Here is a 26129-nt window from a genome sequence, read left to right as displayed (position 1 = left end):
CAGGCCCCAACACGCCCCTGGAGTGCAGGGAAAGAAGCCTCCTTTTCACATGGGAGGTAACACCTCAACACTGACAACAGCACAACTTATACTACCTTTTTCTACAGGGAACGCCCATCTTCTCCACCCTCAAAGCAAGCACAGGAACAAAGATGAGACGTGATCTCAACCCAGGTTCTATGCCAGCGAGGGGCAAACCACCTCCCATGGGCCACATACGGCCCACTGGCTCCTCCTGTCCAGCCGGCAAGCTGCAGCCCGGGCGGGCTACACTCGTCCCATCCCTTCTCCCCCCCACGGAGGCTGAGCTCATCATGCCACCAGCCCCAGGGCTCTGGGGGGTGTAGTCCGGCAGCAGGGAGCAGCAGGAGCTGGACAGGGGACAGGAGCCCAGGGGCCGGTCAGTGGAGGGAGCAGTGGGGGTTGGATGGAGTGAGGAAGTCAAGTGGGGCACAGTAAGGGGGCAGGCTCCAGGAGGCAGGAAGCGTGGGTGGCTGGATAGGGGACCGGTGTCCTGAAGAAGAGTCGGGGTGGAGAGGAGGGCACACGTGTTGCCTTTTCTCCCTGGCTCTCCATACAATTTCTGTACCCCAGTGGGGCCCACCCCAGCTAGATACACAGGGTTCAGCATTGTACAGATTGACACAATGAGGAAACTGGAAGTTACAAACGCAAAACGTCAGAACAATACGAACAGTGCCTGAGCATTGTTGTATGGGTCTTTCCCATCATAAACACCCCATTGCCTGGAGAATTATTCCCACCCTACCGAGCTATAATCCAGCTTTATCTGCAAACACCCGACACTTTCACACTGCAAAACCAAACAGCCCCAGCCCCACTGAAAGCGGCAGAGATCACTGTGGTGGTCTGTATTCTATCCAAACAAAAAAGCAGTCGAGTAGCACTTTAAAGACTAACAAAATAATCTATTGGATGATGAGCTTTCAGCTCTGAAGAAGTGGGTCTGTCCCACGAAAACTCATCACCCAATAAATTATTTTGTTAGTCTTTAAAGTGCTACTTGACTGCTTTTTGTGCCCACTAAAAGGATGCTCCTGCTCTTATTGAAATCAATTACATGTCTGCCACTCAGTGCTGTGGCAAGAGGAGTTATTGTAAAAAATGTACAAGAACAGGAGGGAAAAGGTTTCTTACATTAATATTTGAGCACTTGCTTTGTCTTTGATTACAAGTCGTATAACCAGAAGCTCCACTGCCCTTCGTATATCTTGACCAAAAGACGATATTCAGCACGTCACCTTGTTCTATTTCAGTACATTTTAAGAACTAAAGTTAAGGCCCTGCATGTTTTTCTATTCAAAGTACTTTGTAATTCCCCAGAATACTATTTCAAGTGACCGTTAAGTGTTGGAGTTTTCATGCTCACTCTGAAAACACAACTACTTTTCAAAGGTAAATTATAAAAATTAAAAAAAAAAAAGGAAAACAAACAAACCAACCAAAAACCATTGACATGAACCAAGCACGGCTGTAAGGACATTTTTGTACAGGTTGACTGGAGAGAGGTAAATAGTGGTGTCCCCCAGGGTCTCTTCTGGGACCAGTCCTATTGAACATATTTATAAACTGTTTGGAAAAAAGGGATAAAAAAGAAGAATCTCAAGTATTGTTCTAGGTGGCGGACCAACTGGCTCAGCAGCAGTACAGCAGAAGGGGACCTAGGGGTTTTGGCAGATGAAAGGCTGGATATGAGTAAGCAGTGTGCCCTTGTAGCCAAGAAGGTTAATGACATATCGAGGTGCATTATGAGGAGCATTTCATTCAGATCTAGAGAAGTGCTTTTTCCCCTCTATTTGGCACTGGTAAGGCCAGATCTGGAATATAGTGTCCAGTTTGGCACCCCCCCCGCCTCAGTATAAAAACAATGTGGATTTGCTGGAGCAGGTTCAGCGGAGGGAAACAAAAATAATTAAGAGGCTGGATGGAGCACAATACCTATGAGGAGAGGCTGAGGGATTTGGGCTTGTTTAGTTTACAAAAGAGAAGACTGAGGGGAGATTTAAAAGCAGCTTTCAACTTCCTGAAGGGGAGCTCTAAAGAGGAGGGTGAGAAACTGTTCTCAGTGGTGTCAGATGGCGGAACAAGGAGCAATGGTCTGAACTTGAAGAGGGAGAAGTGTAGGTTGAATATTAGGAAAAAACTACTTCACCAGGAGGGTGGTGAAGAACTGGAATGCATTGCCTAGAGAGATGGTGGATTCTCCATCTCTAGAGGTTTTTAAGTCCTGGCTGGACAAAGAGAGTCCTGGCGGGGATGACTTATTGGGGGTTGATCCTGCTTGAAGCAGGGGGCTGGACTTGATGACCTCCTGAGGTCCCTTCCAGCTCTAGGATTCTGATTCCATGATTCTATAGTCCAAATAGTTAAGTCCCAAGCAGACTGTGAGGAGCTACAAAAGAATATTTAGAAATTGGGTGATTGGGCAACAAAATGGAAAATGAAATTCAATGTTGATAAATGCAAAGTAATGCACTTTGGAAAACATAATGCCAAGTATACATATGCAATGATGTGGTCTGACTTAGCTGGACCGCTCAAGAAAGAGATCGTGAAGTCACTGTGAATAGGTCTCTGAAAGACATCCACTCAATGTGCAGCAGCAGTCAAAAAAGCTAACAAAATGTTGGGAATCTTTAAGAAAAGAACAGATAAGAAGATAGAAAATGTCATATTACCTTTATACAAATCCATGGTACGTCCACATCTGGAATACTGTGTGCAGATGTGGCCACCCCATCTCAAAAAGGACGTACTGGAATTGGAAAAGGTTCAGCAAAGGGCAAAAGAATGATTAAGGGCATGGAACGTCTTCCATATGAGGGAAGATTAATAAGACTGGGACTTTTTTGCCTGGAAAAAAGACAGTTAAGGGGGGATATGACACAGGAGTATAAAATCATGACTGGTGTGGAGAAAATAGATCGGGAATTGTTATTTACTAGAACTAGATCAATTCATGGGGGCAAAGGTCCCTCAATGGCTATTAGCCAGGATGGGCATGGAGGGTGTCCCTTGCCTCTGTTTCCAAGAGGCTGGAAATGGGTGACAGGGAATTGATCACTTGCTGATTGCCTGGTCTGTTGGAACGGGTTGGAAGACGGGATACTGGGCTTGATGAGCCTATGGTCTGACCCAGTCTGGCTGTTATGTCATCTGATCTGGCACCCTCTCATCCAGCAACATCCATAATCTGGCATAGAATCACAGACTCCTAGGGCTGGAAGTGACCTCAGGAGGTCATCCAGTCCAGTCCCCTGCCCAAAGCAGGACCCACCCCAACTAAGTCATCCCAGCCAGGACTTAAAAACCTCTAGAGATGGAGACTTCACCACCTCTCCAGGTAACACATTCCAGTGCTTCACCACCCTCCTGGTGAAACATGCATCCAAATTCTCTCTCTACTCGGGGGGGTGCGTAGAACAGAACTGGACACAATGCTCCAGATGTGGCCTCACAGCATGATTTTAGGTAGCTGGATGACCACTTATCATGTGCATGGCCAGTAAGCAGTGGGAGGGCTGGCAATGCTGCTGGACAATATTGACCTCCCATGGTCCAGCACATTCTCTCATTCGGTACCGGTCAGGTCCTGAAGATGCCAGATTAGAGAGGTTCAATCGGCACCCCAGGGTTTCTAGGCAGGAAGGAGACGAGTGATACTTACGAAGCTCTGCTCCCAGGGTCTCTGAAAACACAAAGAACTGGTGGTTAGTGGAGGGGCTTCTCTCCCCAGGAAGGTGCAGTCACGGGGCAATGTCCAACACTGCCAAGGGACCCGGGCGCAGACCTCCCAGCAACCCCACATCACTCAGGGACCTTTGGGGCCCTACTTGAAACAGATGATACACGTGGCAGTCGAAATTCACCCATGCTAATGCCAAGCCCTCCATGCCCCTAAGTGCCTACGCAGGCTGTGTAGGAGGCAACTGCTCAGGGGGAACCCAGCGGCCACCAGCCATGTGACCCTCTGCAGCCCAGGGAGGGGCCTGGACAAACCCCTCCTCTTCCCCATCCTTGCTCCACCCTCACTCCACCTTTCCCCCAGTGAGGTGGCCCAGGGTACTAGTGGGGCCAGTGCTGGCAGGGGGGGTCCATCCCCACCCCATGCTCACCAGCAGCAGTGGGGGAAGCAGAGCAGGGCAGCCCCACTGCATTTCTTCCCTGACCGAAGGGGGTTGTACAGATGGCCCTTTCCCGCCCCTGGAGTGGTGCGGCAGGGACGGCGAAGCAGCTGGGGCCACCTTGCTCTGCATCACTTGCCATTGTTTGTGAGTGCAGTGGGACCAGAGCTTCCTGCAGATGCAGGGCCCCCCACTGCTCCCCACACAGGCTGCAAGACAGCCCCTCCCACCCACAGCAGTTGGGGTCGTGCGCCCCCTCGTGCCCCTGCATATGGCCCCTGGGCTGCGTGCTGCCTGGGAGTCAGGCGTCAGGGCCATGACCCACACTCGCGCATGTCACAGGAAGAGTCTCTGCATCGGCCTTTGCGGCTTTGGAACGGCTCCGACTTCGGCGCTCACCACAGAGGAGAAAAGGTTTCGTTTTCCCTGGGTCCCTGTCAGAGCTTTTCAGCGTCCCTGGGCTCCCGCTCTGCAGGGGCCGAAGGAGCCATTTGGCGCTTGAGCCTCTAACCCCGTTCCAACTCTGCCCCTCAGAGTGAGCTCGGGAGGCGTCCCACCAACCCTCACAAGCAATAGTCTCAGAGCCTCCCTCACCTGCCCGACTGCAGGGTGGAGGTGCCTGGCTGTGGCCAACAAGCAGGGGCTAGCACCTCCCTGCAGCCAGGATTTAGGTACCAGCTCTGGGAGAGGGGCCAGCCTCAGGACGCACCCACCTATTGCCCCCTCCCATTGGAGGGCTGAGGCGGATCCCATTCTCAAGAGCTCATCTCTCCCCATCATTGCAGAAGGCCCATGAACACTGACCTCAGGCTTTGGGGGCCACAGGACTGTCCCTAACTCATGTAAAAGGTCATCATTTGATGCTCAGTGTTGGAACACCCAAGTCCCTTTGTGGGTCTGGGCTTGGGGAATTAGTCCAGTTCCACTGATTTCAGAGTTCTCTTCATTAACAGCAACATTGTCTGACCTAAAATGTCATTTCTATGCAAACTTCCCTGCTTTTTGGTGGCTGGTAAAGTTTTCTTATTACCCTCTGGTGGGCAGTTTCTCACGGGGGGGCGGGGGGGGGCGCTTACCGTCTTTCCAAACGTTACACTGAATTGCAGCTCTCCCGAAGGCTCAGAAATCACAACACTGCGATGGGGACACAGCCATGCACAAAAACGTCACGTATGGAAAGAGGAAGGAGGAGACGTACCAAACGGGAGTGATTTCTCTTCCTCACTGAAGAGCACATTGATTTGCACCCTCCAGGGCTATCCCACAGGGAGCTCCAGTGTCGCATGAGGGTGCTTGATTAGCAAAGAGAGATCTGAAGCACAGACGTCAGACTGCAGAGTTGTGGGAGGTGAGGCCAGACACACTGCGAGTGACCCCAGAGAACCAGGAGACACCAGACTGAGATTCCACAGCAGACTGGAACTTTCATCTGTCTCTCTGCTTCAGTCCCACTGCTGAATTTTTGCCTCCTTCCGATGCCATCCCCTCTCTGCGTCCGTAAATGTAACTGACCTGGTCAGTCATCTCAGGCAGGGCTGTGCAAATCCAGGGAAAACTAAGCCCCATGCAGGGCTCCCTGGACCCTTGCTCTGTGTGTGCGCGGTGGGTTGCAGGAGGCTCAGCTGGCACAACATGCACCAGTGCAAAGGTGGGCGGGTACTGGGCAAGGGGCAGTGGTCTGAGTTTTTCACTCCATCCTGCAGTGAGGGAGTCAGGTAATGGGGTCGGGGTGAGGGAGGGGGCAGGAGATGCCCTCTGAGCCGGCAGCCAGGGGCTGGTGCATATCATCACCCCACCGACAAAGGGAACCTCAGTAGCTTTTCCATCCCTGGGGTGGGGCAGGTACAAGCTCCTCATCATGACAAATCTTGCACCATATTCACATCTTTATGAAGTCCCCTGCCTTCCCTGCTCCACCGCTTACCTTGGATTCTGAAGAGATACGCGCTCAGGGCCAAGGAGCCAAGTAAAATCACCAGGATCACGCCCAGAGCCGCCATCCAGGGATTCACCCTGGGGAAAAAAGGGTCTGAAAAACAAAATCCCAGAGGCCCTCGCATCACTTTGTAAGCAGGGACAACGTTCCATTCTGTGAAGCACCAACTCCAGTGGGCAGACGGAAACATGGCCCCAGAGGCACTGCATGAAACACCACAACCAGATGGTAAAGAGGACTCCAGCTAAGACAGCCGCTGACTGTACACATTGGCACGGCAGCGAGGCTGGTTGTGGTTTGCAGTGAAAAGCAACTCTCCTGTCCCTCAGGCAGTGGGATGGGACATGTGGGACTTCAGCTGCTGGGGACCTGCTGTGGGACCCTGGACAAGTCCAGTCCCCTCTGGGTGGCTCCATTTCCTTCCCAGTCTTTTGGGGTCCTGATTATTTCAACACTTGTTCTTTGTGGCTGGAACCGACTGACACTCTGAGGTTTTGTGCAGTGAGCAGCCCCGCAGGGCGACTACCACATCAGGCATCTAACATCATTACTGCTGCTAGCAAGAGTAAAGGTCCTGGCTCAGAGCACACACAGTTAATGTCATTGATCAACAGGGTGCAATGCAGGGGACAAGAAGGCAGTCAGTGGGAAAGACCACTCAGAAATTGGTGGTCGTCTGAAACAATTGCTTATAAATCTGCTATTTTTCCCTAACCTGACAATGACTCATAATCACGGTTCATCCAAACTACTGTGTGGGAAGCTGGTCTGGATTTGTGATTCTCCCATTTAAATCTGAGGTCTACATCTCACCACTTCCCCTCGTACAATGTGTTCCAGGCCTCACTGCCAAATTCTGATCTGACCCTTGATCCCCTGTGCCTTCACTTCTGCAATCTTCTCCTCTCTGGCCTCAGTATTCCCCACTTCCCTGCAAGGAAACCAATGCAAAATTGCACTGCTACCAGCCTATCCCTCAGACTGTATTATCAACTGCTAGAAATTACTTTACTGGATTCTCTTTTCCAATGCATCAGACACAATCTTCTAGTCTTCACTTACAAAGCCCTCCAGGTTAGCCCAGCCACCGATCCAACCCAGGGTATCATCAAAAAGTCAATTTCCTGTTTTGCTTCATCATTTCACATCCCCGATTCTCTGCATCTGCTATGCTCTCAGAAAAATTGCCCCTTGAGATTGTTAAACACTCTAGTCAAAATCCATAAAGCCACCACCTTGTTCTCCTCCTTCCAGTTTCTTCTCAAAAGTCACTTCTGCAGTGATGCAACCTGACAGTGGCTAGGCAGGTGGTGAGCTGTGAGCACCACTATTTCCAGTCAAGGATTTCAGAAGTGAGATGGTGCTACTTAAATCTTTATCCTACACAACTCAGTAGGAGTTTTCCCATTGACCTCAGTGGGCCAAGGGTTTACTTCAGGTTTGAGCCTCACAACAGAGTTAAGAGTTGTTCCCTCATCTCTAAACAGTCAATAGAATATCTAAAAATTCTCCTCAGAGAGACAGCTGTGTTAGTCTGTATCTGCACAAACAACAAGGAGTCCCGTGGCACTTTTAAACTAACAGATTTATTTGGGCATAACCTCTTGTGGACAAAACCCCACTTTATCAGGTGATAGGAGTGGAAGTACAGAGGCAGGCACACATATACATCTTCAGAAGGGAGTTGCTTATCAAGTGTAGGGTCAGTGTTAATGAGGCCAACTCAGAGGGGGTGGATATGGCTCGCTCCCCGCTGCTGATGTGACGTGTTAATGCCAAGAGAAGGAAGATAACCTGTGTAGTGAGGGAACAATTCTAACTCATTATTTGTCCAAATTTGATCATGTTAAATTTGAAAATGATTTGCAGCTCTCCTGTTTCTCTGTGTAGTCTGGGTTTGGAGTTTTCTTGTAGAAAGAAAGTTCTGGGCAGGTTAGATTAAAAAAATCCACAAGGCCCTGCTGTGAGTGCAGGGGACTGGACTCCATGACCTTGAGAGGTCCCTCCACGCTCGATGAGATACATATAGCTCCATGTTCCTTAATCTGATGGTGTCAGTTGTAAGGCTATGTGGACAGCCAGCCTGATGACTGAGTGCGGCAAAGGGGGCAACTCATGCTGGTCCAGGCATGGCCTTTCAGAGGGGCCCAGAGCTATGCTCAAAGAGGGAGTGTGATGGGGTCCCCAGGACTGACTGCCCCAAACCCTGCCCTCTTCTGCCTTTGCTCCTAGCCCTTCCAGAAGTGGAGAGCTGGGCCCTCCTCCCACTTTGACCCAAGACCTGTGGGTGAGTGGAGTTGACAGAAGGAATGTGTTTGCAGCAAGTTGGGGGCTGTCTGTAGGCAAGGATGGGCTGGTCTTCCTCACACTTGCACAGGCTGAAATTGTGAATAACCACGTGCCCCACACAGGCAACACTATCCATAGCCTCAAAAACAACTCTGATATTATAATCACAGAGGCTGAATGAGAAGGTTCTGTAGCCATCACAAACAGATCAAATTATGGGTAACAAGCAGGAAGAACTGGAAGCGCTAATAAATAAATACAACTATGACATTGCTGACATCACAGAAACTTGGTGGGATAATACACAATTGGAATGTTGGTACAGAAGGGTACAGTTTGCTCAGGAAGGATAGACGGGGAAAAAGGGAGGAGGTGGTGCCTTGTATATTAAAAATATACACACTTGGACTTAGGTGGAGATGGACATAAGAAATGGATGTGTTGAGAGCCTCTGGATTAAGTTAAAAGGGGTAAAAAAACAAGGGTGATGTCCTGCTAGGAGTCTACTACAGGCCACCTACTCAGATGGAAGAGGTGGATGAGGCTTTTTTTAAACAACTAACAAAGTCATCCAGGGCCCAGGATTTGGTGGTGATGGGGGATTTCAAATATCCAGATATATATGTAGGGAAACTAACACAGCGACACACAGACTATTCAATAAGTTCTTGGACTGCATTGAAGACAACTTTTTAGTTCAGAAGGCTGAAAAGCCTACGGGGGGGAAGCTGTCCTAGATTTGATTTTAACAAATAGGGAGGAACTGATTGAGAATCTGAAAGTGGAAGGCAGCTTGGGTGAAAGTGATCATGAAATCATAGAGTTCACAATTTTAAGGAAGGGTAGAAGGGAAAACAGCAAAATAGAGACAATAGATTTCAGGAAGGCAGATTTTGATATATTCAGAGAGCTGGTAGGTAAGGTCCCACAGGAAGCAAGACTGAGGGGAAAAAACAACTGAGGAGAGTTGGCAGTTTTTCAAAGGGACACTATTAAGGGCCCAAAAGCAAGCTATTCCACTGAGTAGAAAAGATAGAAAATATGGCAAAAGACTGGCTTGGCTTAACCAGGAGATCTTGCATAATCTCAAAATAAAAAAAAGGAATCATAAAAAATGGAAACTAGGAAAATTACAAAGGATGAATATAGGCAAACGACACAGGAATACAGGGGCAAGTTTAGAAAGGCAAAGGCGCAAAATGAGCTCAAATTAGCTCCAGGCAAAGGCAGATGACACCAAGTTGTTCAGGACAGTCAAAACCAAAACAGATTGTGAAGAACTACAAAAAGATCTCAGCAAACTGAGTGATTGGGCAGCAAAATGGCAAATGAAATGTAATGTGGGTAAGTGCAAGGTAATGCATGTTGGAAAAAATAACCCAAATTACACATACTACATGATGAGGTCAAATTTAGCTACGACAGATCAGGAAAGGGATCTTGGAGTTATAGTGGATAGTTCTCTGAAGACATCCACGCAGTGTGCAGCGGCAGTTAGTAAGGCAAATAGGATGTTAGGAATTATTAAAAAAGGGATCGATAAGACTGGAAAAAGGCAAATATAGTGGCCATCTATAAAAGGGGGAACAAAAACACCACAGGAAACAACAGATCGGTTCAGTTTAAGTTCTGTGCCAAGAAAGATAACGGAACAAGTAATTAAGAAAATGATCTGCAAAGACTTGGAAGATGGTAAGCTGATGGGGAACAGCCAGCATGGATTTGCAAAGAACAAATCACATGAAACCAATCTGATAGCTCTCTTTGATAGGATAACAAACCTTGTGGAAAAGGGAGAAACAGTGGATGTGGTATACCCAGATTTTAGTAAGGCATTTGATACGGTCTTTTGTGATATTCTTATCAATAAACTAGGCAAATACAACTTTGATGGGGCTACTATATGGTGGGTGCAAAACTGACTGGATAACCATACTCAGAGTGTAGTTCTTAATGGTTCTCAATCCTGCTGGAAAAATTTAAGAAGTGGGGTTCCACAGGGGTCTGTGTTGGGACCACTTCTGCTCAATATTTTCATCACAATTTAGATATTGGCATAGAAAGTACGCTTATTAAATTTGCAGATGATACCAAGCTAGGAGGGCTTGCAACTTCTTCGGAGGATAGGTCAAAATTCAAAATGTTCTGGACAAATAGGAGAAATGGTCTGAAGTAAACAGGATGAAGCTTAATCAAGACAAATGCAAAGTGCTCCACTTTGGAAGGAACAATCAGTTTCACACATCCAGAATGGGAAGTGACTGTCTAGGAAGTATGGCAGAAAGAGATCTAGGTGTTAGAGTGGACCACAAGTTAAATATGAGTCAACAGTGTGATGCTGTTGCAAATAAAGTAAATGTGATTCTGGGATGCATTAACAGGTGTGTTGTGAACAAGACACGAGAACAGCAACGAAGGGTCCTGTGGCACCTTATAGACTAACAGAAAAGTTTTGAGCATGAGCTTTTGTGAGCACAGACTCACACTTCATCAGAGTCTGTGCTCACGAAAGCTCATGCTCAAAACTTTTCTGTTAGTCTATAAGGTGCCACAGGACCCTTCGTTGCTGTTACAGATCCAGACTAACACAGCTACCTCTCTGATACAAGACACGAGAAGTCATTCTTCCGCTCTACTCTGCACTGGTTAGGCCTCAGTTGGAGTATTGTGTCTGGTTCTGTGCGCCGCATTTCAAGAAAGATGGGGAGAAATTGGAAAGGGTCCAGAAGAGCGACAAGAATGATCAAAGGTCGAGAGAACATGACCTATGAAGAAAGGCTGAAAGAACTGGGCTTGTTTAGTTTGGAAAACAGAAGATTAAGGGGGGACATGATTGTGGTTTTCATGATCTAAAAGGGTGTCATAAGGAAGAAGGAGAAAAGTTGTTCTTCTTGGCCTCTGAAGATAGAACAAGAAGCAATGGCCTTAAACTGACGCAAAGGAGGTTTAGGTTGGACATTAGGAAGAAATTCCTAACTGTCAGGATGGTCAAACAGTGGAATAAATTGCCTAGGGAGGTTGTGGAATCTCCATCTCTGGAGATATTTAAGATCATGTTTGATAAACATCTACCAGGGATGGTCTAGACAGTACTTGGTCCTGCCATGAGGGCAGGGGCTGGACTCGATGACCTCTCAAGGTCCCTTCCAGTCCTAGCAGTCTATGATTCTTTCATTCCATGAAGAGGAACCAATACCTACAACATTGTCAATTCTGCCCACATATCTACGCCAGTGACACCATCACAGGACCTAACCACATCAGCTGCACCATCGGGAGCTCACACACGTGCACCTCTACCAAAGTGATCTATGCCATCGTGTGCCAGCAATGGCCCTCTGCCACGTATATTGGCCAAACCAGACTGTTTCCGCACCAAGGGATGAAGGGTAGAAAGATCAGCAGGAGACCACTCTCTGGGCTCTCTGTAATGGATGTAAATAGATCCTATCCCACAAAAATGCAAACAAACAAACAAACAAACAACCCAAACCTTGGAAACCACACTACAACGAGAAACAGAAGACCTGAGCTTCATTTGCAAATTTAACACAATCAAATTTGGACTGAATAATGGTTCTGTTTTTACAAAAGCAATTTTCTCTTTCTTCGTGTTCACACCTCCCTGTAAGACCTAGATAAAAGAGCCGAAGGGATAGCCACAGTGATAGAAGAGGCAATTCAGCTGACTGTTCCAGAAGAAGAGAAGATCAATAAGAAGTGGATTACGCAGGAGTCACCGAAGTTGCTCCAAGAGAAGAGAGCTTTGGAGATCAGAAGGGATGTTTCTGAGAGGGCGGAACAGCAATACAGAGTGAAACGCGACAAAGTAAGGAAAGCAGCCAGAAAGGATCAGGCGAAATGGTTAGAGGAGCAGTGTGAAGATACAGAGAGCTATTGCAGTGAGCGTAAGACCAGGGAGGTGTATAAGACAGTTCGGAATATTAATAGGAAGTGGCAGTTTAAGCAGAGGGTGATCAAAGACGAAAACGATGAGGTGCTTGTGAAGAAGGAGAAGGTTGTGCAGTGATGGATGAGATACTGCACCCATCTGTACAAAGCACAGTTGGACCTGAGTGTCTCAGAGGAACTGATCGAAGAACTGAAAGAGATCACTGCTGAGCACTGAGAGCAAGACCGATATTTCCAAGGAGGAAGTAGAAAGAGCAGTGAAACAACTAAACAACAAGAGCCCTTAAAATGATAAGATCATGAGCAAGATGGTCAATTACGGTGGAGAAAATATGATTCAGGAAATATACCGACTATATAATCTTGCATGGAAAGAAGGGAAGGCACCTAAAGAATGGTAAGGTCTGTGCTAGTGACAATACACAAGAAAGGAAGTGAGCTGGAGTACGAGAAATACAGAATGATTGCCCTAACAAATCATCTAGGCAAGGTGCTGATGATGATATTGACAGAGACGAAGATCACAGATAGAAGAACATCTTGCAGATGAGCAAGGGAGATTCAGGAAAGACAGAACTACCACACAGCAGATATTGGCACCAAGAATGATTGTGGAGAAAGCTTGAAGAAAAAACAAGAAAAATTGGTTTGTCGATTTTCAGAAGGAATTTAACAATATAGATCAGCAAGTGACTTGGGCAGTGTTGGAGACCTACAGAGTGGATAGCAGACTGATACGGTTGTTGAAAAATATCAAAGACAACACGAAGGTTGTGTTGAGAATGTCTGGAGAGTTGGGAAGTTGGTTTAGAACGAGTAGTTATGAAACCAGGAGATCCCATATCGCTGAGCATCTTCATGATGCACCTAGAGAGCATGGTGGACAAGATCAAGGAAGAGGTAGAAGGGATATTTGTGCACGGGATGAGAATTAACAACTTGAGTTTCATGGCCGATATAGTTATCAATGAGGAAGATGAAGAGAAGTTCGCAAGAATGGTGCAGGTGCTAAATGAGGAAGGGAAGTAGTATGGACTGATTATGAACATAGATAAAATGAAGACAGAGGTATTTGGAGATTAGGAAATATGAAGAAAAATCAGAGTAGATGGGATTGAACTAAAGAACACAGTAGTTCACATATCTGGGGAGAACATCACATAAGATCTGGCTGGTAAGAAGGAAACAGCAACTAGAATAGCAAAAACGAGTTTGAAGGCGATGGATAAGATCTGGAAAAGCAAAGTGATTAGCTTAGGAACAAAGCTGAGTGTGCATATTCAGCAGCCTGTTGTACAGCTGGGAGAAGGATATTGGTCTGTGAGAGGAGTTGTTATAGAAAAATGCTGAGAATAGGATGGATGCAGAAGGTCACAGACTAGGAATTCTATAGGAAGATACAGCCAAAAAAGAACCTGCTACAGAAGGTTAGACAATTGAAGTTACAGCTCCTCAAGCTTATCTGCAGGATGAATGAGAAGTGAAAAGTCAAGGCCCTGATATGCGGCATAACGGCCGGTTTGAAAAGGAGAGGCAGACCCCACAGAGAAGGGGTAGATTATACAGTAGATAGGTGCAGAGCTAGTCCACAGAAGCTAAGCCACTCTGTGCTGGACAGGAAAAGATGGAAGGAAATTGTGAGGGAGGCATTGGACACCAACAGGTGCTGAGCCCATGGTTGTTGAGGATGATGACACCTCCCCATCAGCTGCTGGGAGTGAGCCACATCCACCCTGATGAATGGACCTTCTTAGACCTTGTTATAACTGTGCCTGCACCTGATAATTAACTCCCTTTCCTTGATGTACCAGAGAGAGAGTGAGTGTGTGTGTGTGTCTCCCTCCCTCTGTAATTTGCACTCCAATGCATTTGACAAAGTGTGGGTTTTGCCCACAAAAGTGCAAGCCCAAACAAAAACATTAGTCTACAAGGTGGCCCAGGACCCCTCGCTGTTTTCACAAAGTATATGGCTCTACATAAGAGAGGGAAGGCGGCCTGGCTATTTGTCAAGCAAAGGTTTATGGTGAGACATCCAAAAGTCACAGAAAGCAAGAGGAACATAGCCTATTGCTCACGCAGGTCAATTACCCTTATGCCATTCCTGGCAGAGACATACTCGAACTCAGTGGTTCCCAAATATTTTGGCCCCCCTTTTGATTTTTGAGAAACCGTCATGCCCCCCACCTCTACCTTACCACCATCCAGCCCCTCCTGAACAAACCACTCCATTTGTAATTTAAAACAAACACAACAATTAAAAATTAGTACAAAGAGTTTTCCTTGGCCCCTTGCAGGTGCTTGGTGCAGCCCCAGCTGGAGCAGTTATCTGAAACCTGTGCCAGCTGCCACCCACCTGAGGCCTGCACTGCCAGAGCTGTCCACCCAGCCACTTGCCAGCTACAAAGCCCAGCTGCCCACCCACCCACCAGTCGCTGGGGCCTGGCGCTGCCAGTGCCGGATGCCCAACCATCAGCTGCCCAAGCCGTGGGCTAGCTGCCCCAACTGCTTGCGCTGCTGGGGCCAGCCACCCGCCTGCCAGTCACCTGAGCCACATTTTGCTGGGGCAGCTGCCCGCCTGCCAGTCCAAGCCACCCAAGCCCCATGATGGTGGAGCCAGCCATACAAGCCCCAAGAGCCCTACAAGCTGGCCACCCAAGCCCCGCAACACAAGTTCCTCCCCTCCCCCAAACCAGGTACCACCAGCTCCCCACTCTTACTCCATCCCCCCACCTCTCCCCAACCCACACTCATCCACCTTTGCAGGAGGCAGCTAGCTCCTTGTGGGTCTTCGCTGGCTGCCTGCTTTTTATAGCAGCTGCACCGAGTCACCCATGTAAAATGGCAGGGGCTGGGAGCCGAAAGCACAGGCCAGATCTTTCTTTGGGTGAGGCAAATAACGGGGGGGCTGGGTCACCTCACTCTCCCTCGGGGGGCACACCCCTCACTTCAGGAAACCATGCTCATTAGATTGGTTTGACTCCACTCTACAGACGTGGGAATTCCAAAAGTGCCTGACATCTGCTCTAATAGAAAACATTTGTGAGAACACAGCTAGGTTACATGGGAGTGTGAATTGTATCAACACACTTATTTTGACAAAAGCCCTATGGCCGTCACAGTTACCCTGGAAAGCCTGCACTGGTATATCCGTACAGGTCACGTCTGTCTGGGGATTCAGCATGAGCTACACCAACAAAAGTTCAGTTTTGCCAGTGCAGCTGTGTTGCACCAGAAGTGTTTTCTGGTAGAGCCACACTGGCAAAACCCATCCAGTGCAGAAAGACCTGCATTGTTTATGTGCACAAAAAAAATTCACACCCTTAGCTAACTGGGTTTCTCCTTGTATGTTGGGTTTAAACCCACACTCTGTTTGATCAAATCAGTAGGCTGCTGACTTCTTTTTCTGCTGTTCAGTGTGTGGGTTCTGATGGTCACTGACCTGATATATAAAATAATGTTTCCTTTCCATTCCTCACCAAACAGGACATGTTCTCATTTGAATATTCCATTAAAACGACAGACGTCTGCATTTCATACAGTCCATTGGCTTGCCGGGAAGTCGTCTGATAGGATGAAGGTAAGGGCCGTCCACTGAGATCTCTCCAGCCCACATCGGGCTCTGGGTACCAGCCAGCTGACTGGCACTCCACTCGGATCCCTCCATCCTGGTAATCCTCCACAGAGATGTGAGGAGCTGACCCTGAAGCTTGAAACAAATGAATAAATCCCTTTGATTTATGCAAATATTGAGCTTAGAGAAGAAATTAAACTTCCCCTTTGTTGTCAGTGCTCATGGACTCAGGGAATAGACGAACAAGAAATTAATTATTTCTCCCCAGGATTGTTCCAGCCCAGGATCCACACAGAACATGGGTCAGGGCTTTTCTGGGCCATGGGAAATCCTTTAATTGGTCATTTAATTTAGTATGAACAGATTTCTTTTAAAATAACTGTGAAAAAACAGAGCTTGTGTTTCAAATGTTCTGTGACTGGGTGTGTCAGCTCCACACTTGCATGTCGGGGGTTAACCCATCTTTGTTAGCAGAAGAGACCATGCCGCTCCTGCTCTGCTGGGCACGCTCCAGCTGGAACCAGGGTGTAAAAGGCCTGAAAGGAGCTCAGTCTGGGCTGAACACCTGAGGTGCAGGGAGTGCACCACAAACTCCAGCAGACGGACCTCGGCTGCTCCAGGACTTGGGTGCCAGCCAATCAGGACCAGACCTGCCCACATTGTTGAGGGGCACTGCAGTGAATGCAGAGATGACTGAAGTGTGGGTGCCAGAGACGCCACAGGACTGGGTAGGAAGGAAATACCAGGAGACGATAGAACCAGCTAAAACACTGGGGGTGTTGTGGGCCGAGCCCCATGGAGCTGGTGGCAAGGGAGTCCACCACCGACTGGGCTCTGGGTCTGAACGTGGTGCAGAGGGACAGCCTGGGTTACCCTGCCCTGGTCACCACCCTCCAGGTGGTGGCATCTCAGGCGACTGCACGCTGACTCTGGCCATTGGGTCATGCTACTGTGACCACAGGGGATTATCCTGCTGTGATGGAGGCACGCACGGCTCTGAAGGAGGTGCTGGTGGTACAGGCCATAGAGCTTGGCAATGCACAGGGATGTGCCTGGCTTTGAAAGTGGGTTCCCCATTCTATGCTTCATGTGGGTGCAAGGCATTTTTATGAGAAAAGTTGTGGTCAGTGCCAAGTAAATCCCAGGGCTGATCAGCCCTTCAATTCACACAGAGCCAGCTGTGAGAGAAACAGACAGAAGCTACTGACCTGTCACCTCTAGCTCCAGTAGTGCTTCCTCATAAAAGGCACCATGTTGAACAAACCAGCTGTACTGCCCTTCGCCAGAAAGCCTGACGCTGAACATTTTCAAGGCCACGCTTCCATCGGTCAGACCATCTCTCAGGAGCTCTGTCCTCCCCTGGTATTCCGGCATCTGCTGCTCATACTGGTCCTTTCCATCACTATAGTGGTGGACAAATGGAGAGAGCTGGGACCGAAACCAAGTCACCTCCATGCTCTCAGCGCTCACCCTGGGGGACAAGTCGCAGGGTAACACAATCTCCTCTCCCACAATGGCAGTGACAGGCCTGTCAGGTCCCACCACTTTGAAGCGTGCTGTGGAATGGACAGGGGATAAGGAAAGTAAGCACAGGGCGTCGTTCATGGACATCTCAGCAGTGGCACACACAGGACAGCTCCTGTTTTATATCCCACAGAACTATTGGGCAGAGGCCCAGCGCAAGGAGACTCCACCAGCCGAACGATCCTGCAGATCAGACTGGAGGGAGATCGTAACCCCGACTGAGGGCAGTGATGCTGCGGAGAAGGGCCCAGACAACTCGAGTCTGAGGGCGTGTGGCCACCGCCAGAGCAAGTGTCTGACCCCCAGCATCCCTGCGGCACAGCCAGGCCTGAGGAGGCGGCCTGGGACGTGTGAGGAACAGACACGGAACTTCTTTACCTTCCGGGGACTGCTGTTTGTGATGTCCCTGTGCCAAGGAACGGAGCAACGTGTTCTCCTCTAACCTGCCCCGTTTCTCCTTAGTCGTCTTAGTCATTTGCTGCTTCTGACATTGTATTTGCTTTGAGACGGACGTAATAATCAGGGAAACCTCCAGTGCAGAGACAGCACCTCAGAGTGTAGTCCCTGCACAAAGTGACTACAACAGGGTGGGGGGTTGCAATGGGGTTCAGGTGTCCACAAGCTCTGCACCCCATCCGCAGGCAGGAGTGACTCTCACTCAGCAGGAGAACAGTGGGTTTATTAGCCGACAGGGTACAGCGTCGTACAGACGGTCAGTGCAGCCGGTTACCCCCAGAAGGAGCCCCACACCCTGTGTGAGACACACACATATCCCCCACTACAGCACAGGGGTCCAGTCCCCAGGAAACCTGGGCCCAGCCTTGGCTTTCCAGCAGCTCTGCCAGCCAGGAGAGTGCAAGGGGAGCTCTCAGGGTCAAGGCCAGAGTGAGAGCTCAGATCCTTTCCCTGGCCCATTTCACCCAGGTAGTGTAAAGCCAGGAAAGTTCCCCGCCATAGCAGGACCCTTCCCCCCACTTACACAGAGCTTGCTGTGTGCTTAGGGCTACGCATGCTGAGAGGTCCCACTGACTTTGAGAGAAGCATTTTTTAAGACACTTCAGGGGCTCAAATAAGCCGCCTCAGAAGGAGCAGACACAGTGCGGAGTCCTACCTGATTCCACCTGGTGAACGCAGCAAGTAAGGGAGAAGACAATCAAACCGGGGAGAAGGGAGCTGGCTCTGGAGCTGTGGCAGAGTGCGAGAACCTTCATCTTCTCTGGAACTTGACCTAGACGACAGGAAGGAGGAAAATAAACTTACGATCGTGAGCACAGCACGGCCCAACACTAAATCACAAACCTTAAAGAGGAAAGGAGAGAAGACATTATGGAAGGGCATAGCAAGTGGGGTTCCGCAGGGGTCTGTTTTGGGATCGGTTCTATTCTATACCTTCAGCAACGATTTAGATATTGGCCTAGAGGTGGGCTTATTAAGTTTGTAGATGACACCAAGCTAGGAGGGGTTACACAACTGCTTTGGAGGATAGGGTCATAATTCAGAATGATCTGGAGAAACGGTCTGAGGTAAACAGGGTGAAGTTTAACGCAAAGTGCTCCACTTAGGAAGGCCCGATGAGTTTCATGCATACAGAATGGGAAGCGACTGTCTAGGAAGGAGTATGGCAGAAAGGGATCTAGGAGTTATAGTGGACCACAAGCTAAATATGAGTCCCCAGTGTGATGCTGTTGCCAGAAAAGGAAACATGATTCTGGGATGCATTAGCAGAAGTGTTCTGACCAAGACACTAGAGGTCGTTCTTCTGCTCTACTCTGCACTCATTAGGCCTCAGCTGGAGTCTTGCGTCCAGTTGTGGGTGCCACATTTCAAAGCAATGTGGAGAAAGTGGAGAAGGTCCAGAGCTGCGCACCAAGCATGATTAAAGGTCTAGAGAACACGAGCTCTGAGTAGGGCCACCACATCTCCCTGTTCCAGATACGTGACAGGGAGAGAAGGGGGGAGGAGCAGCTCCTCCAAGCCCTGGGGGGGCTGGGAAGGAGGCAACAGCTGCCGGTGACCCCCTGGGGAAGCCGCAGCTGCTGGCCCTGTCCAGGAGCCCCTGGGAAGAGGCAGGGAGGCGGGAGCCACCTGCCCCCGCTTCCTGGAGGCTGCTGGTGGAAAAGGTCGGGGGGAACGGCCCAAACACGGAACAATTCGTCCCTTTTGAAAAATGAGTCAGGGTGCCAAACACAGGACCATCCCACCCAATCCGGGGCAGCTGGCCGCCCCCGCTTGAGAGAAGGCTGAAAGAGCCGAGCTCCTTAAGCTCAGAAAGGAGGCGGGGAGGGGGCACCACAGCAGTTTACGAGTCCCTCAAAGAGGGTGACGAGGGGGCAGGAGAAGACTTGTTCCCCTGGGCCTCTGAGGACGGGACGAAGGGCAATGGGCTCGTACTGCAGCCAGGGAGGCTGAGGCTGGACGTGAGGGAAAAATTCCTGGCCGTGGGGCTGGTCAAACACGGGAATGAAGGGCCTGGGGCGGTGGTGGGACCTCCAGCGGGGGAGGGGGGGATATCCAGAGCAGGTTGTACAGACCCCGACGGGGGGCGGTCTTGGGCCCGGTGGGAGGCCCGGGGGCTGGACCCGACGACCTCTCCCCCTCCCGCGCTGTGTGACTGTCCCCCCTGCCCCGCAGTCTCTCCCCTGGAAGGGCCCCGCCGCTGGGCTGAGACCCCCGAGCTGCAGCGGGGGGCCCCGGGGAGCTCCGCTTCCCTCGGCCGCGGTGCGGGGGGGGGGGGGCCCGGGGAGCTCGGCTGGGCTGGGCTGGGCTGGCAGGGGCAGGGGCAGGGGGGGCCCGGGGAGCTCCGCTGGGCTGGGCTGGGCTGGGCTGGGCTGGGCTGGCAGGGGCAGGGGGGGCCCGGGGAGCTCCGCTGGGCTGGGAGGGGCAGGGGAGGGGGGAGCTGACCCCCGCGACCGCCCTGCACCAGGCCCGACCGCAAAGCTGCAGCTCGGGGCCGGGGGCAAGAGGTGGAAGGGCGGGGGCGGGGGCGGGGACTGGGGTAGGGGCGGAGGGAGCGCAAGGCTGAGGACGGGGCTAGGGGCGGGGGCGGGGCCGGGACTAGGCCGGGGGCGGGGCCGGGGCCAGATCAAGGCTGGGGGCGGGGGCAGGGACGGGGCGGGGTCCCGGGCTGTCCCAGGCCCAGGCCCAGGCCCAGGCCCGGGGCACGCGCACTCCCCCTCCACCCCCGGGACGCGCAGGCGCAGAGGCGCCCCCGCCCAGGAGCAGAGCAGCCCCGGGCCAGGCCCCGCCTCCCGCACCTCGCACGCCAGACCCGGCGCTCTCCGCCCGCCAACGCGCCTGCGCCAAGCCCGGCTGGACGGGGCGGTGCCTGCGCCGAGTCACGTGGTCTCGCGGCCCGTGACGTCCACAGCCCTGGCGCGGGTCTGGCTCAGCCCGGCGAGGGGGCGGGGCGGGGCTGACCCCAGCACCCCGCAGTCTCCCCGCCCCCCAGCCCCGAACAGCAGCGGCTGCAGCATCCGCGGGGTCTGAGCGCGTGGGGGGCGGGGCGGGGCGGGGCCAGGCCCCGGGGAGGGGGGCGGAGCTTGCAGGGACAAAAGAGCTGATTGGCTGACACCTCCTTTCCCCCGCCCTACGTTCCCCGCGGCATCACGCGCCGCCCCGAATGTTCCGCGCCAGGGACCGTTATCGGCCGTTGTGGGAGGCAGGGCGGGTCAGTGCCCGGCGGGGGGGTAGAGCCCAGCCCCGCCCCGCCGGGAGAGACCAAGCAGTGCCTGTGACGTCACGTTCGCTCACACCCCCTCCCCCCCGTGTCCCGCGCGCGGCGGAACGACGCGCCGCAACCGTGTGGCGGCGGGAGGGCGCGAGTTGCGCCTGGTTGCCCTGGCAGCGGCTCCCGCGCGCCAGGCTGCGTCACACTCAGGGATACCCTGCAGCATGGGCTACGCTGGTCAGGGACCCGCTGCGTCGCGGGCACCGGGGGGTGGTCCCAGTCAGAGGGAGGCCAGGGCTTTGCAGGGCTGACCAGGGCCATGCAGGGCTTTGCAGGGCTGACCAGGACTATGCAGGGCTGACCAGGGCCATGCAGGGCTTTGCAGGGCTGACCAAGGCCATACAGGGCTGGCCAGGGCTTTGCAGCCAGGTGGAAATGGCCCATCAGCCTCAGCCTGGACCATCCACACAGGAGATCCACTGCCTAGACAGGCCTGCGCAGCTAAGGGACAGCCACATAAATACCACCCTGTGCCAGAACCCACCGACCCCACGCTGGCCTCCCCGCTGCCAGCTTCCCACCACATTTGCAACGAGCCATCCCACAGAGACCAACACCGACAAGACCTTCACCAAGCTCCCCTCAAGCTGCAATGCCCCCCAACGACGTGAGGAAACAGACAGGCAGAGCCAGACAGGTACCCAGAAGCCACCTGCTACAAGACAGGCCCAGCAAGGAAAACAAGAGACCACCACTGGCCATCACGTACAGCCCCCAGCTACAGCCTCTCCAGCGCATCATCAGCGATCTGCAACCCACCCTGACCAAACCTTGGGAGGCAGGCCGGTCCTCGCCCACAGACAGCCTGCCAACGCTAAACTCATCCTCACCAGCCACTATAGATGACAGCAGGGTAACTCTAAGCCTGGAACCAATCCCTGCAACAAACCGCGCTCCCAACTGTGCTCACTTAGCTACACCAGTGGTCTCATCACAGGACCTAACACCAGCCACACCATCAGGGGCTTCTTTACTTGCACATCTACTAATATAATATATACCATCACGTGCCAGCAATGCCCCACCGCAATTTACATTGGCCAAACTGGACAGTCTCTATGTAAAAAAAAAAAAAAGATAAATGGACATAAATCAGACATCAGGAACGGTAAGGTACAGAAGTCTGTAGGGGGGTGGGAGGGGCACTTCAGTCTCCCTGGACACTCAAGCCATGTCTACACGTGCACGCTACTTTGAAGTAGCGGCACTAACTTCGAAATAGCGCCCGTCACGGCTACACGTGTTGGGCGCTATTTCGATGTTAACATCGACGTTAGGCGGCGAGACGTCAAAGCCACTAACCCCATGAGGGGATGGGAATAGCGCCCTACTTCGAAGTTGAACGTCGAAGTAGGGCACATGTAGACGATCCGCGTCCCGCAACATCGAAATAGCGGGGTCTACCGCGGTGGCCATCAGCTGAGGGGTTGAGAGATGCTGTCTCCAGCCCCTGCGGGGCTCTATGGCCACTGCAATAGGATTATTTCAAACTCTTCATTGGGATAGATAACGCTGTGCCACATAAGAGCACAGCATGCTCTGAATTCTGTCACCAAACGCTGCAAGCCACACTCTTGTATGTCAGTGTAACAACACACGGACGTGTTCTGCACAGGTGTAGGTGTCAAAGACCTCCCGTCTCAGCATACAAGGAGAAGTCCTGTATGCTGGCACCTTACAGACGAACAGATATTTTGGAGCATAAGCTTTCGTGAGCAAAGACCCGCTTCATCAGATGCATGAGTGGGGGCGGGGGTGGTGGTTTCAGAGGGGTATTTAAAGAGTGGGGTCTCAGTAAGAGGGAGGGCCAGAGCTGACGAGGTCTATTCAGCAAGGGGGAAGTGGCCCAGAACCAACAGCACTTATCAAAAGAGGAAAAAACAAGTCAGATTGGACAGGGGGATGTGAGCCTTTGTCAGGGTCTGATGGGGAGAGATTAGCACCCAGAGCAGAGAAACTGCCCCTGTAAATTGCCAGCTACTCCCAGTCTCTGTTTAATCTTCGGTTAGTGGAGTCAAATTTGCAAATAAATTGCAGCTCAGAGATTTCTCTCTCCATTTGATTTTAAAAATTTTTTGTTTCAGGACTGTTACCCTTAAATCTGCCACTGAAGCTACGTCTACACGTGAAGCCTACATCGAAGTAGCTTATTTCAATGTAGCGACATCGAAATAGGCTATTTCGATGAATAACGTCTACACGTTATTCGTCTACACATCGAAATAGGCGCTGCACGGGAACGTCTACACACCAAAGTAGCACACATCGAAATAAGGGTGCCAGGAACAGCTGCAGACAGGGTCACAGGGTGGACTCAACAGCAAGCCGCTCCCTTAAAGGGCCCGTCCCAGACACAGTTGCACTAAACAACACAAGATCCACAGAGCCGACAACTGGTTGCAGACCCTGTGCATGCAGCATGGATGGGCCATTTCCACCTGGCTGCAAAGCCCTGACCAGACTCCAAAGAGAAATTTCTGAGCTACAATTCATCTGCAAATTCGATGCCCTCAGCTCTGGCTTAAACAAAGACTGCGAATGGCTGGCTAAATACAGAAGCAGCTTCCCCTCCCTTGGTGTTCACACCTCTAGATCAACTGCTGGTAGTAAGCCTCACCCTTGCTGACTGAGCTAACCTTGTTATCCCGATCCTTGCTCTGGCTTATTTATACCTGGCCCTGCAGATTTCCAAGACCAGCATCTGATGAAGTGAGTCTGCGCTCATGAAAGCTCATGCTCAAAACTTTTCTGTTAGTCTATAAGGTGCCACAGGACCCTTTGTTGCTGTTACAGATCTAGACTAACACGGCTGCCCCTCCAATACAAGACTCCAACTGAGGCCTAATCAGGGCAGAGCACAGCAGAAAAAGTTTATTTGCAACTGACAGTAATGAAGGCAGCCATCACCCAAGGTGACCCCACAATTCCTGGCTTGGAAAACCAGTGCCTTATCCATTAGGCCCCTGGAGCATGAGACCCATGGTCAGACATTAAAGAGAGAAGGGTGCAAAGTGGGGAGAAAAGAATCAAACCCCGAGGGATTTCATATGGCTGGTCAATAGGTAAAGAGGTAAAACCCGGAGGTTATTTGACAACTGACAAGAAAAGGGCAAACATCTGCACGCTTTTCTATTGTTTTTCAAGGACTGGAAAAAGTTCAAAATCTGAGGGAATTCTGTGGTAGTATTTTGTTATTAGGGGGAAAAACATCTCTGGAAACACTAAATTAGTAACAGATAACTAGAGAGGAAGCCAGGCTAAATGTTTTGCAAAGTCTCCTGAATAGATCTGTATCGCTCGGAAACTTCTCTCTCTCACCAACTCATATGCTGTTATGCTGCCTTCCTTGTCTTTCTGAATGCAAAGCAATGCACGCAGGAGGTGGGGAAAAACCCAGAAGCTTGTTCTGTACCTCACTGGGTGGTAAATGAACTCCAAGTTGAACCCCTCCAGTGTGGCTCCAGCGGGACCTGTCCGGTGCTGGATGACAGGATTTATCAGACCACGAGAGGTCAGTACTGTCTAACCATTACTAACCCTTCCACTGCTGGTGGGTGCAGGGGTAAGTTACAGCTCAAGAACAGCCCAGCGCACGGCAAGCCAGGGCTGGGGTCTGGAAACAAACTTGATGGGGCCGCGGGACACGTGGCCACACCCGTGAGAAGCGGTGGTCTCAAACATGCCGGATTACAGATGTCCCCGGATGAGAGAGTTCTGGATTAGACAGGTTCAAGCTTTCCCAGCTGCAGCCCAAGTGTAAGGAACCTGCCGGCCTGAACCCTATTACTTCAGGAGTCGGCACAAGCCTGGAGACCTGTGAGCCCTGGCACAAATAACCGGCCCAACCATCGCCCCCCTACGTTTCGGAAATAACGTTGCCAAGGAGGAATTTGATCCCCCGTGACACCAGCTTACCCCAGGCCCCAGCGCGCCCTGTAAGCTGAGCCCTCGGGCACCTGCCTGGGGGAGACGCCAGTGCCGCCAGCTGGATAAGCGGCCGAGCTCCTGCAGCCCGCAGCGTGTCTGTGCGGAGGAGGCCTCCGCAGGGCGCACGCGGGTGGAGAAGACGGGTGGGGACAGCGACAGGGCCGCGAGCGAACGCCGAGTTTTGGAAACAGCACCCGTGACCGCAAGCCGAGGCGTCTGATCGGTGCGCAGATCTCCTGGTGATGCGTTCCAGCACCGCCCGGACCCCCGACACCCGCCAGCCTGCGGGAAGGGAGTTGGCAGCGTTTGACGAACTGGGCGCAGGCTGGCTGCAGCGGGGTCAGCCTAGGGGGCCTAGTGCGGGGAACGCTTCGCTCACTTCATCCCCTGCTCCTCGCAGCGAGAGGTGACCCCATCCCCCCGCCCCGCGACATGAACCTTGGTTCTTCCTGTCCGCGCCCCTCTGCTGAGGCCAGGGGTCGAGCGCAGGCAATGGCCAGTCTGGGGGCGCCGCAGACGCCCTATCTGGGACACGTGCCCGTCTGAACGGGGCCGCAGGCCGGCTGGTTACGCAGGGCGCTCGCCCCGGGGCAGGAAAGGGGAGAGAATGGGGTGGAAAAGCCCTGCGGCTGCGGGGTGCGGCATGAACACCGATGCGGGGGGAACCGGGTGCGTTTCATGGGGCTGGCCACGGGAGTCCGATACACGCAGGGACGGCCAGCCAGGCGTCCCCTCCCTTTACAGGGGCCATAGGGGGCTGCCCTGGGTCGCGGGGGGGGCAGGGGACAGGCAAGTGAGGGGATGGTGGGAGGCTGCCCAGGGGCAGGGGACGGGCTGGGGGGTCTATGGGGGCACTGGGGTCAGCCCGGGGCAGGGAATGGGTGGCGAATCTATGGGGCGCTGGGGGGCAGGGGACAGGCCCAGGGGCAATGGGGCGCTGGGGGGCAGGAGACAAGTAGGGGGCAGCCCCAGGTGCTGGGTGGGCAGGAGATGGGCGCGGGGGGGCAGGAGACAGGCGGGGGGGCAGGAGACAGGCGCGGGGTCTATGGGGCAGGGGAGGGGCGGTCTATGGGGCGCTGCGGGGCAGGAGACAGGTGC

The 26129-nt window shown here is 51.9% G+C and overlaps 1 protein-coding gene across 6 annotated transcripts; it reads right to left on the bottom strand.

Moving 5' to 3' along the window:
• Positions 1–1159: 1159 nt before the first annotated feature.
• LOC142005137 (butyrophilin subfamily 3 member A2-like) lies at positions 1160–18589 on the bottom strand. 6 transcript variants are annotated; one of them, XR_012643083.1, is made up of 9 exons: positions 18489–18589; positions 17756–17876; positions 17062–17409; positions 15722–15988; positions 6070–6174; positions 5222–5680; positions 3689–3709; positions 2700–2874; positions 2346–2413 (listed from the first exon to the last, which is right to left on the bottom strand). XR_012643083.1 is itself a non-coding variant. In XM_074982826.1 (7 exons), exons 2-7 carry the CDS (start codon positions 17850–17852, stop codon positions 1571–1573), a joined length of 858 nt encoding a protein of 285 aa, XP_074838927.1. In that variant the 5' UTR covers positions 17853–17876; positions 18489–18589; the 3' UTR covers positions 1160–1570. The 6 variants fall into 6 exon arrangements, 1 of the variants encoding a protein (XP_074838927.1); XR_012643082.1 differs by lacking the exons at positions 2346–2413; positions 2700–2874 and adding an exon at positions 1160–1590; XR_012643081.1 differs by having other exon boundaries at positions 2359–2874.
• Between the last annotated feature and the right edge of the window lie 7540 nt (positions 18590–26129).

This window comes from Carettochelys insculpta, chromosome 33 (assembly GCF_033958435.1).
Source record: "Carettochelys insculpta isolate YL-2023 chromosome 33, ASM3395843v1, whole genome shotgun sequence".
NCBI lineage: Eukaryota > Metazoa > Chordata > Testudines > Carettochelyidae > Carettochelys > Carettochelys insculpta.
This window is presented reverse-complemented; position numbering and strand designations above follow the sequence as displayed.

Bases quoted from the DNA above. Each gene is read 5' to 3' on its own strand.
- LOC142005137 (XM_074982826.1), bottom strand. From the start codon at position 17,852: ATGACTAAGACGACTAAGGAGAAACGGGGCAGGTTAGAGGAGAACACG. The intron at 15,989-17,061 runs GTCAGTAGCTTC...ATTTGTTTCAAG, and splicing joins ACTGGAGCTAGAGGTGACAG to CTTCAGGGTCAGCTCCTCAC. The intron at 3,710-6,069 runs GTAAGCGGTGGA...TTGTGTTTTCAG, and splicing joins GTATCTCTTCAGAATCCAAG to AGACCCTGGGAGCAGAGCTT.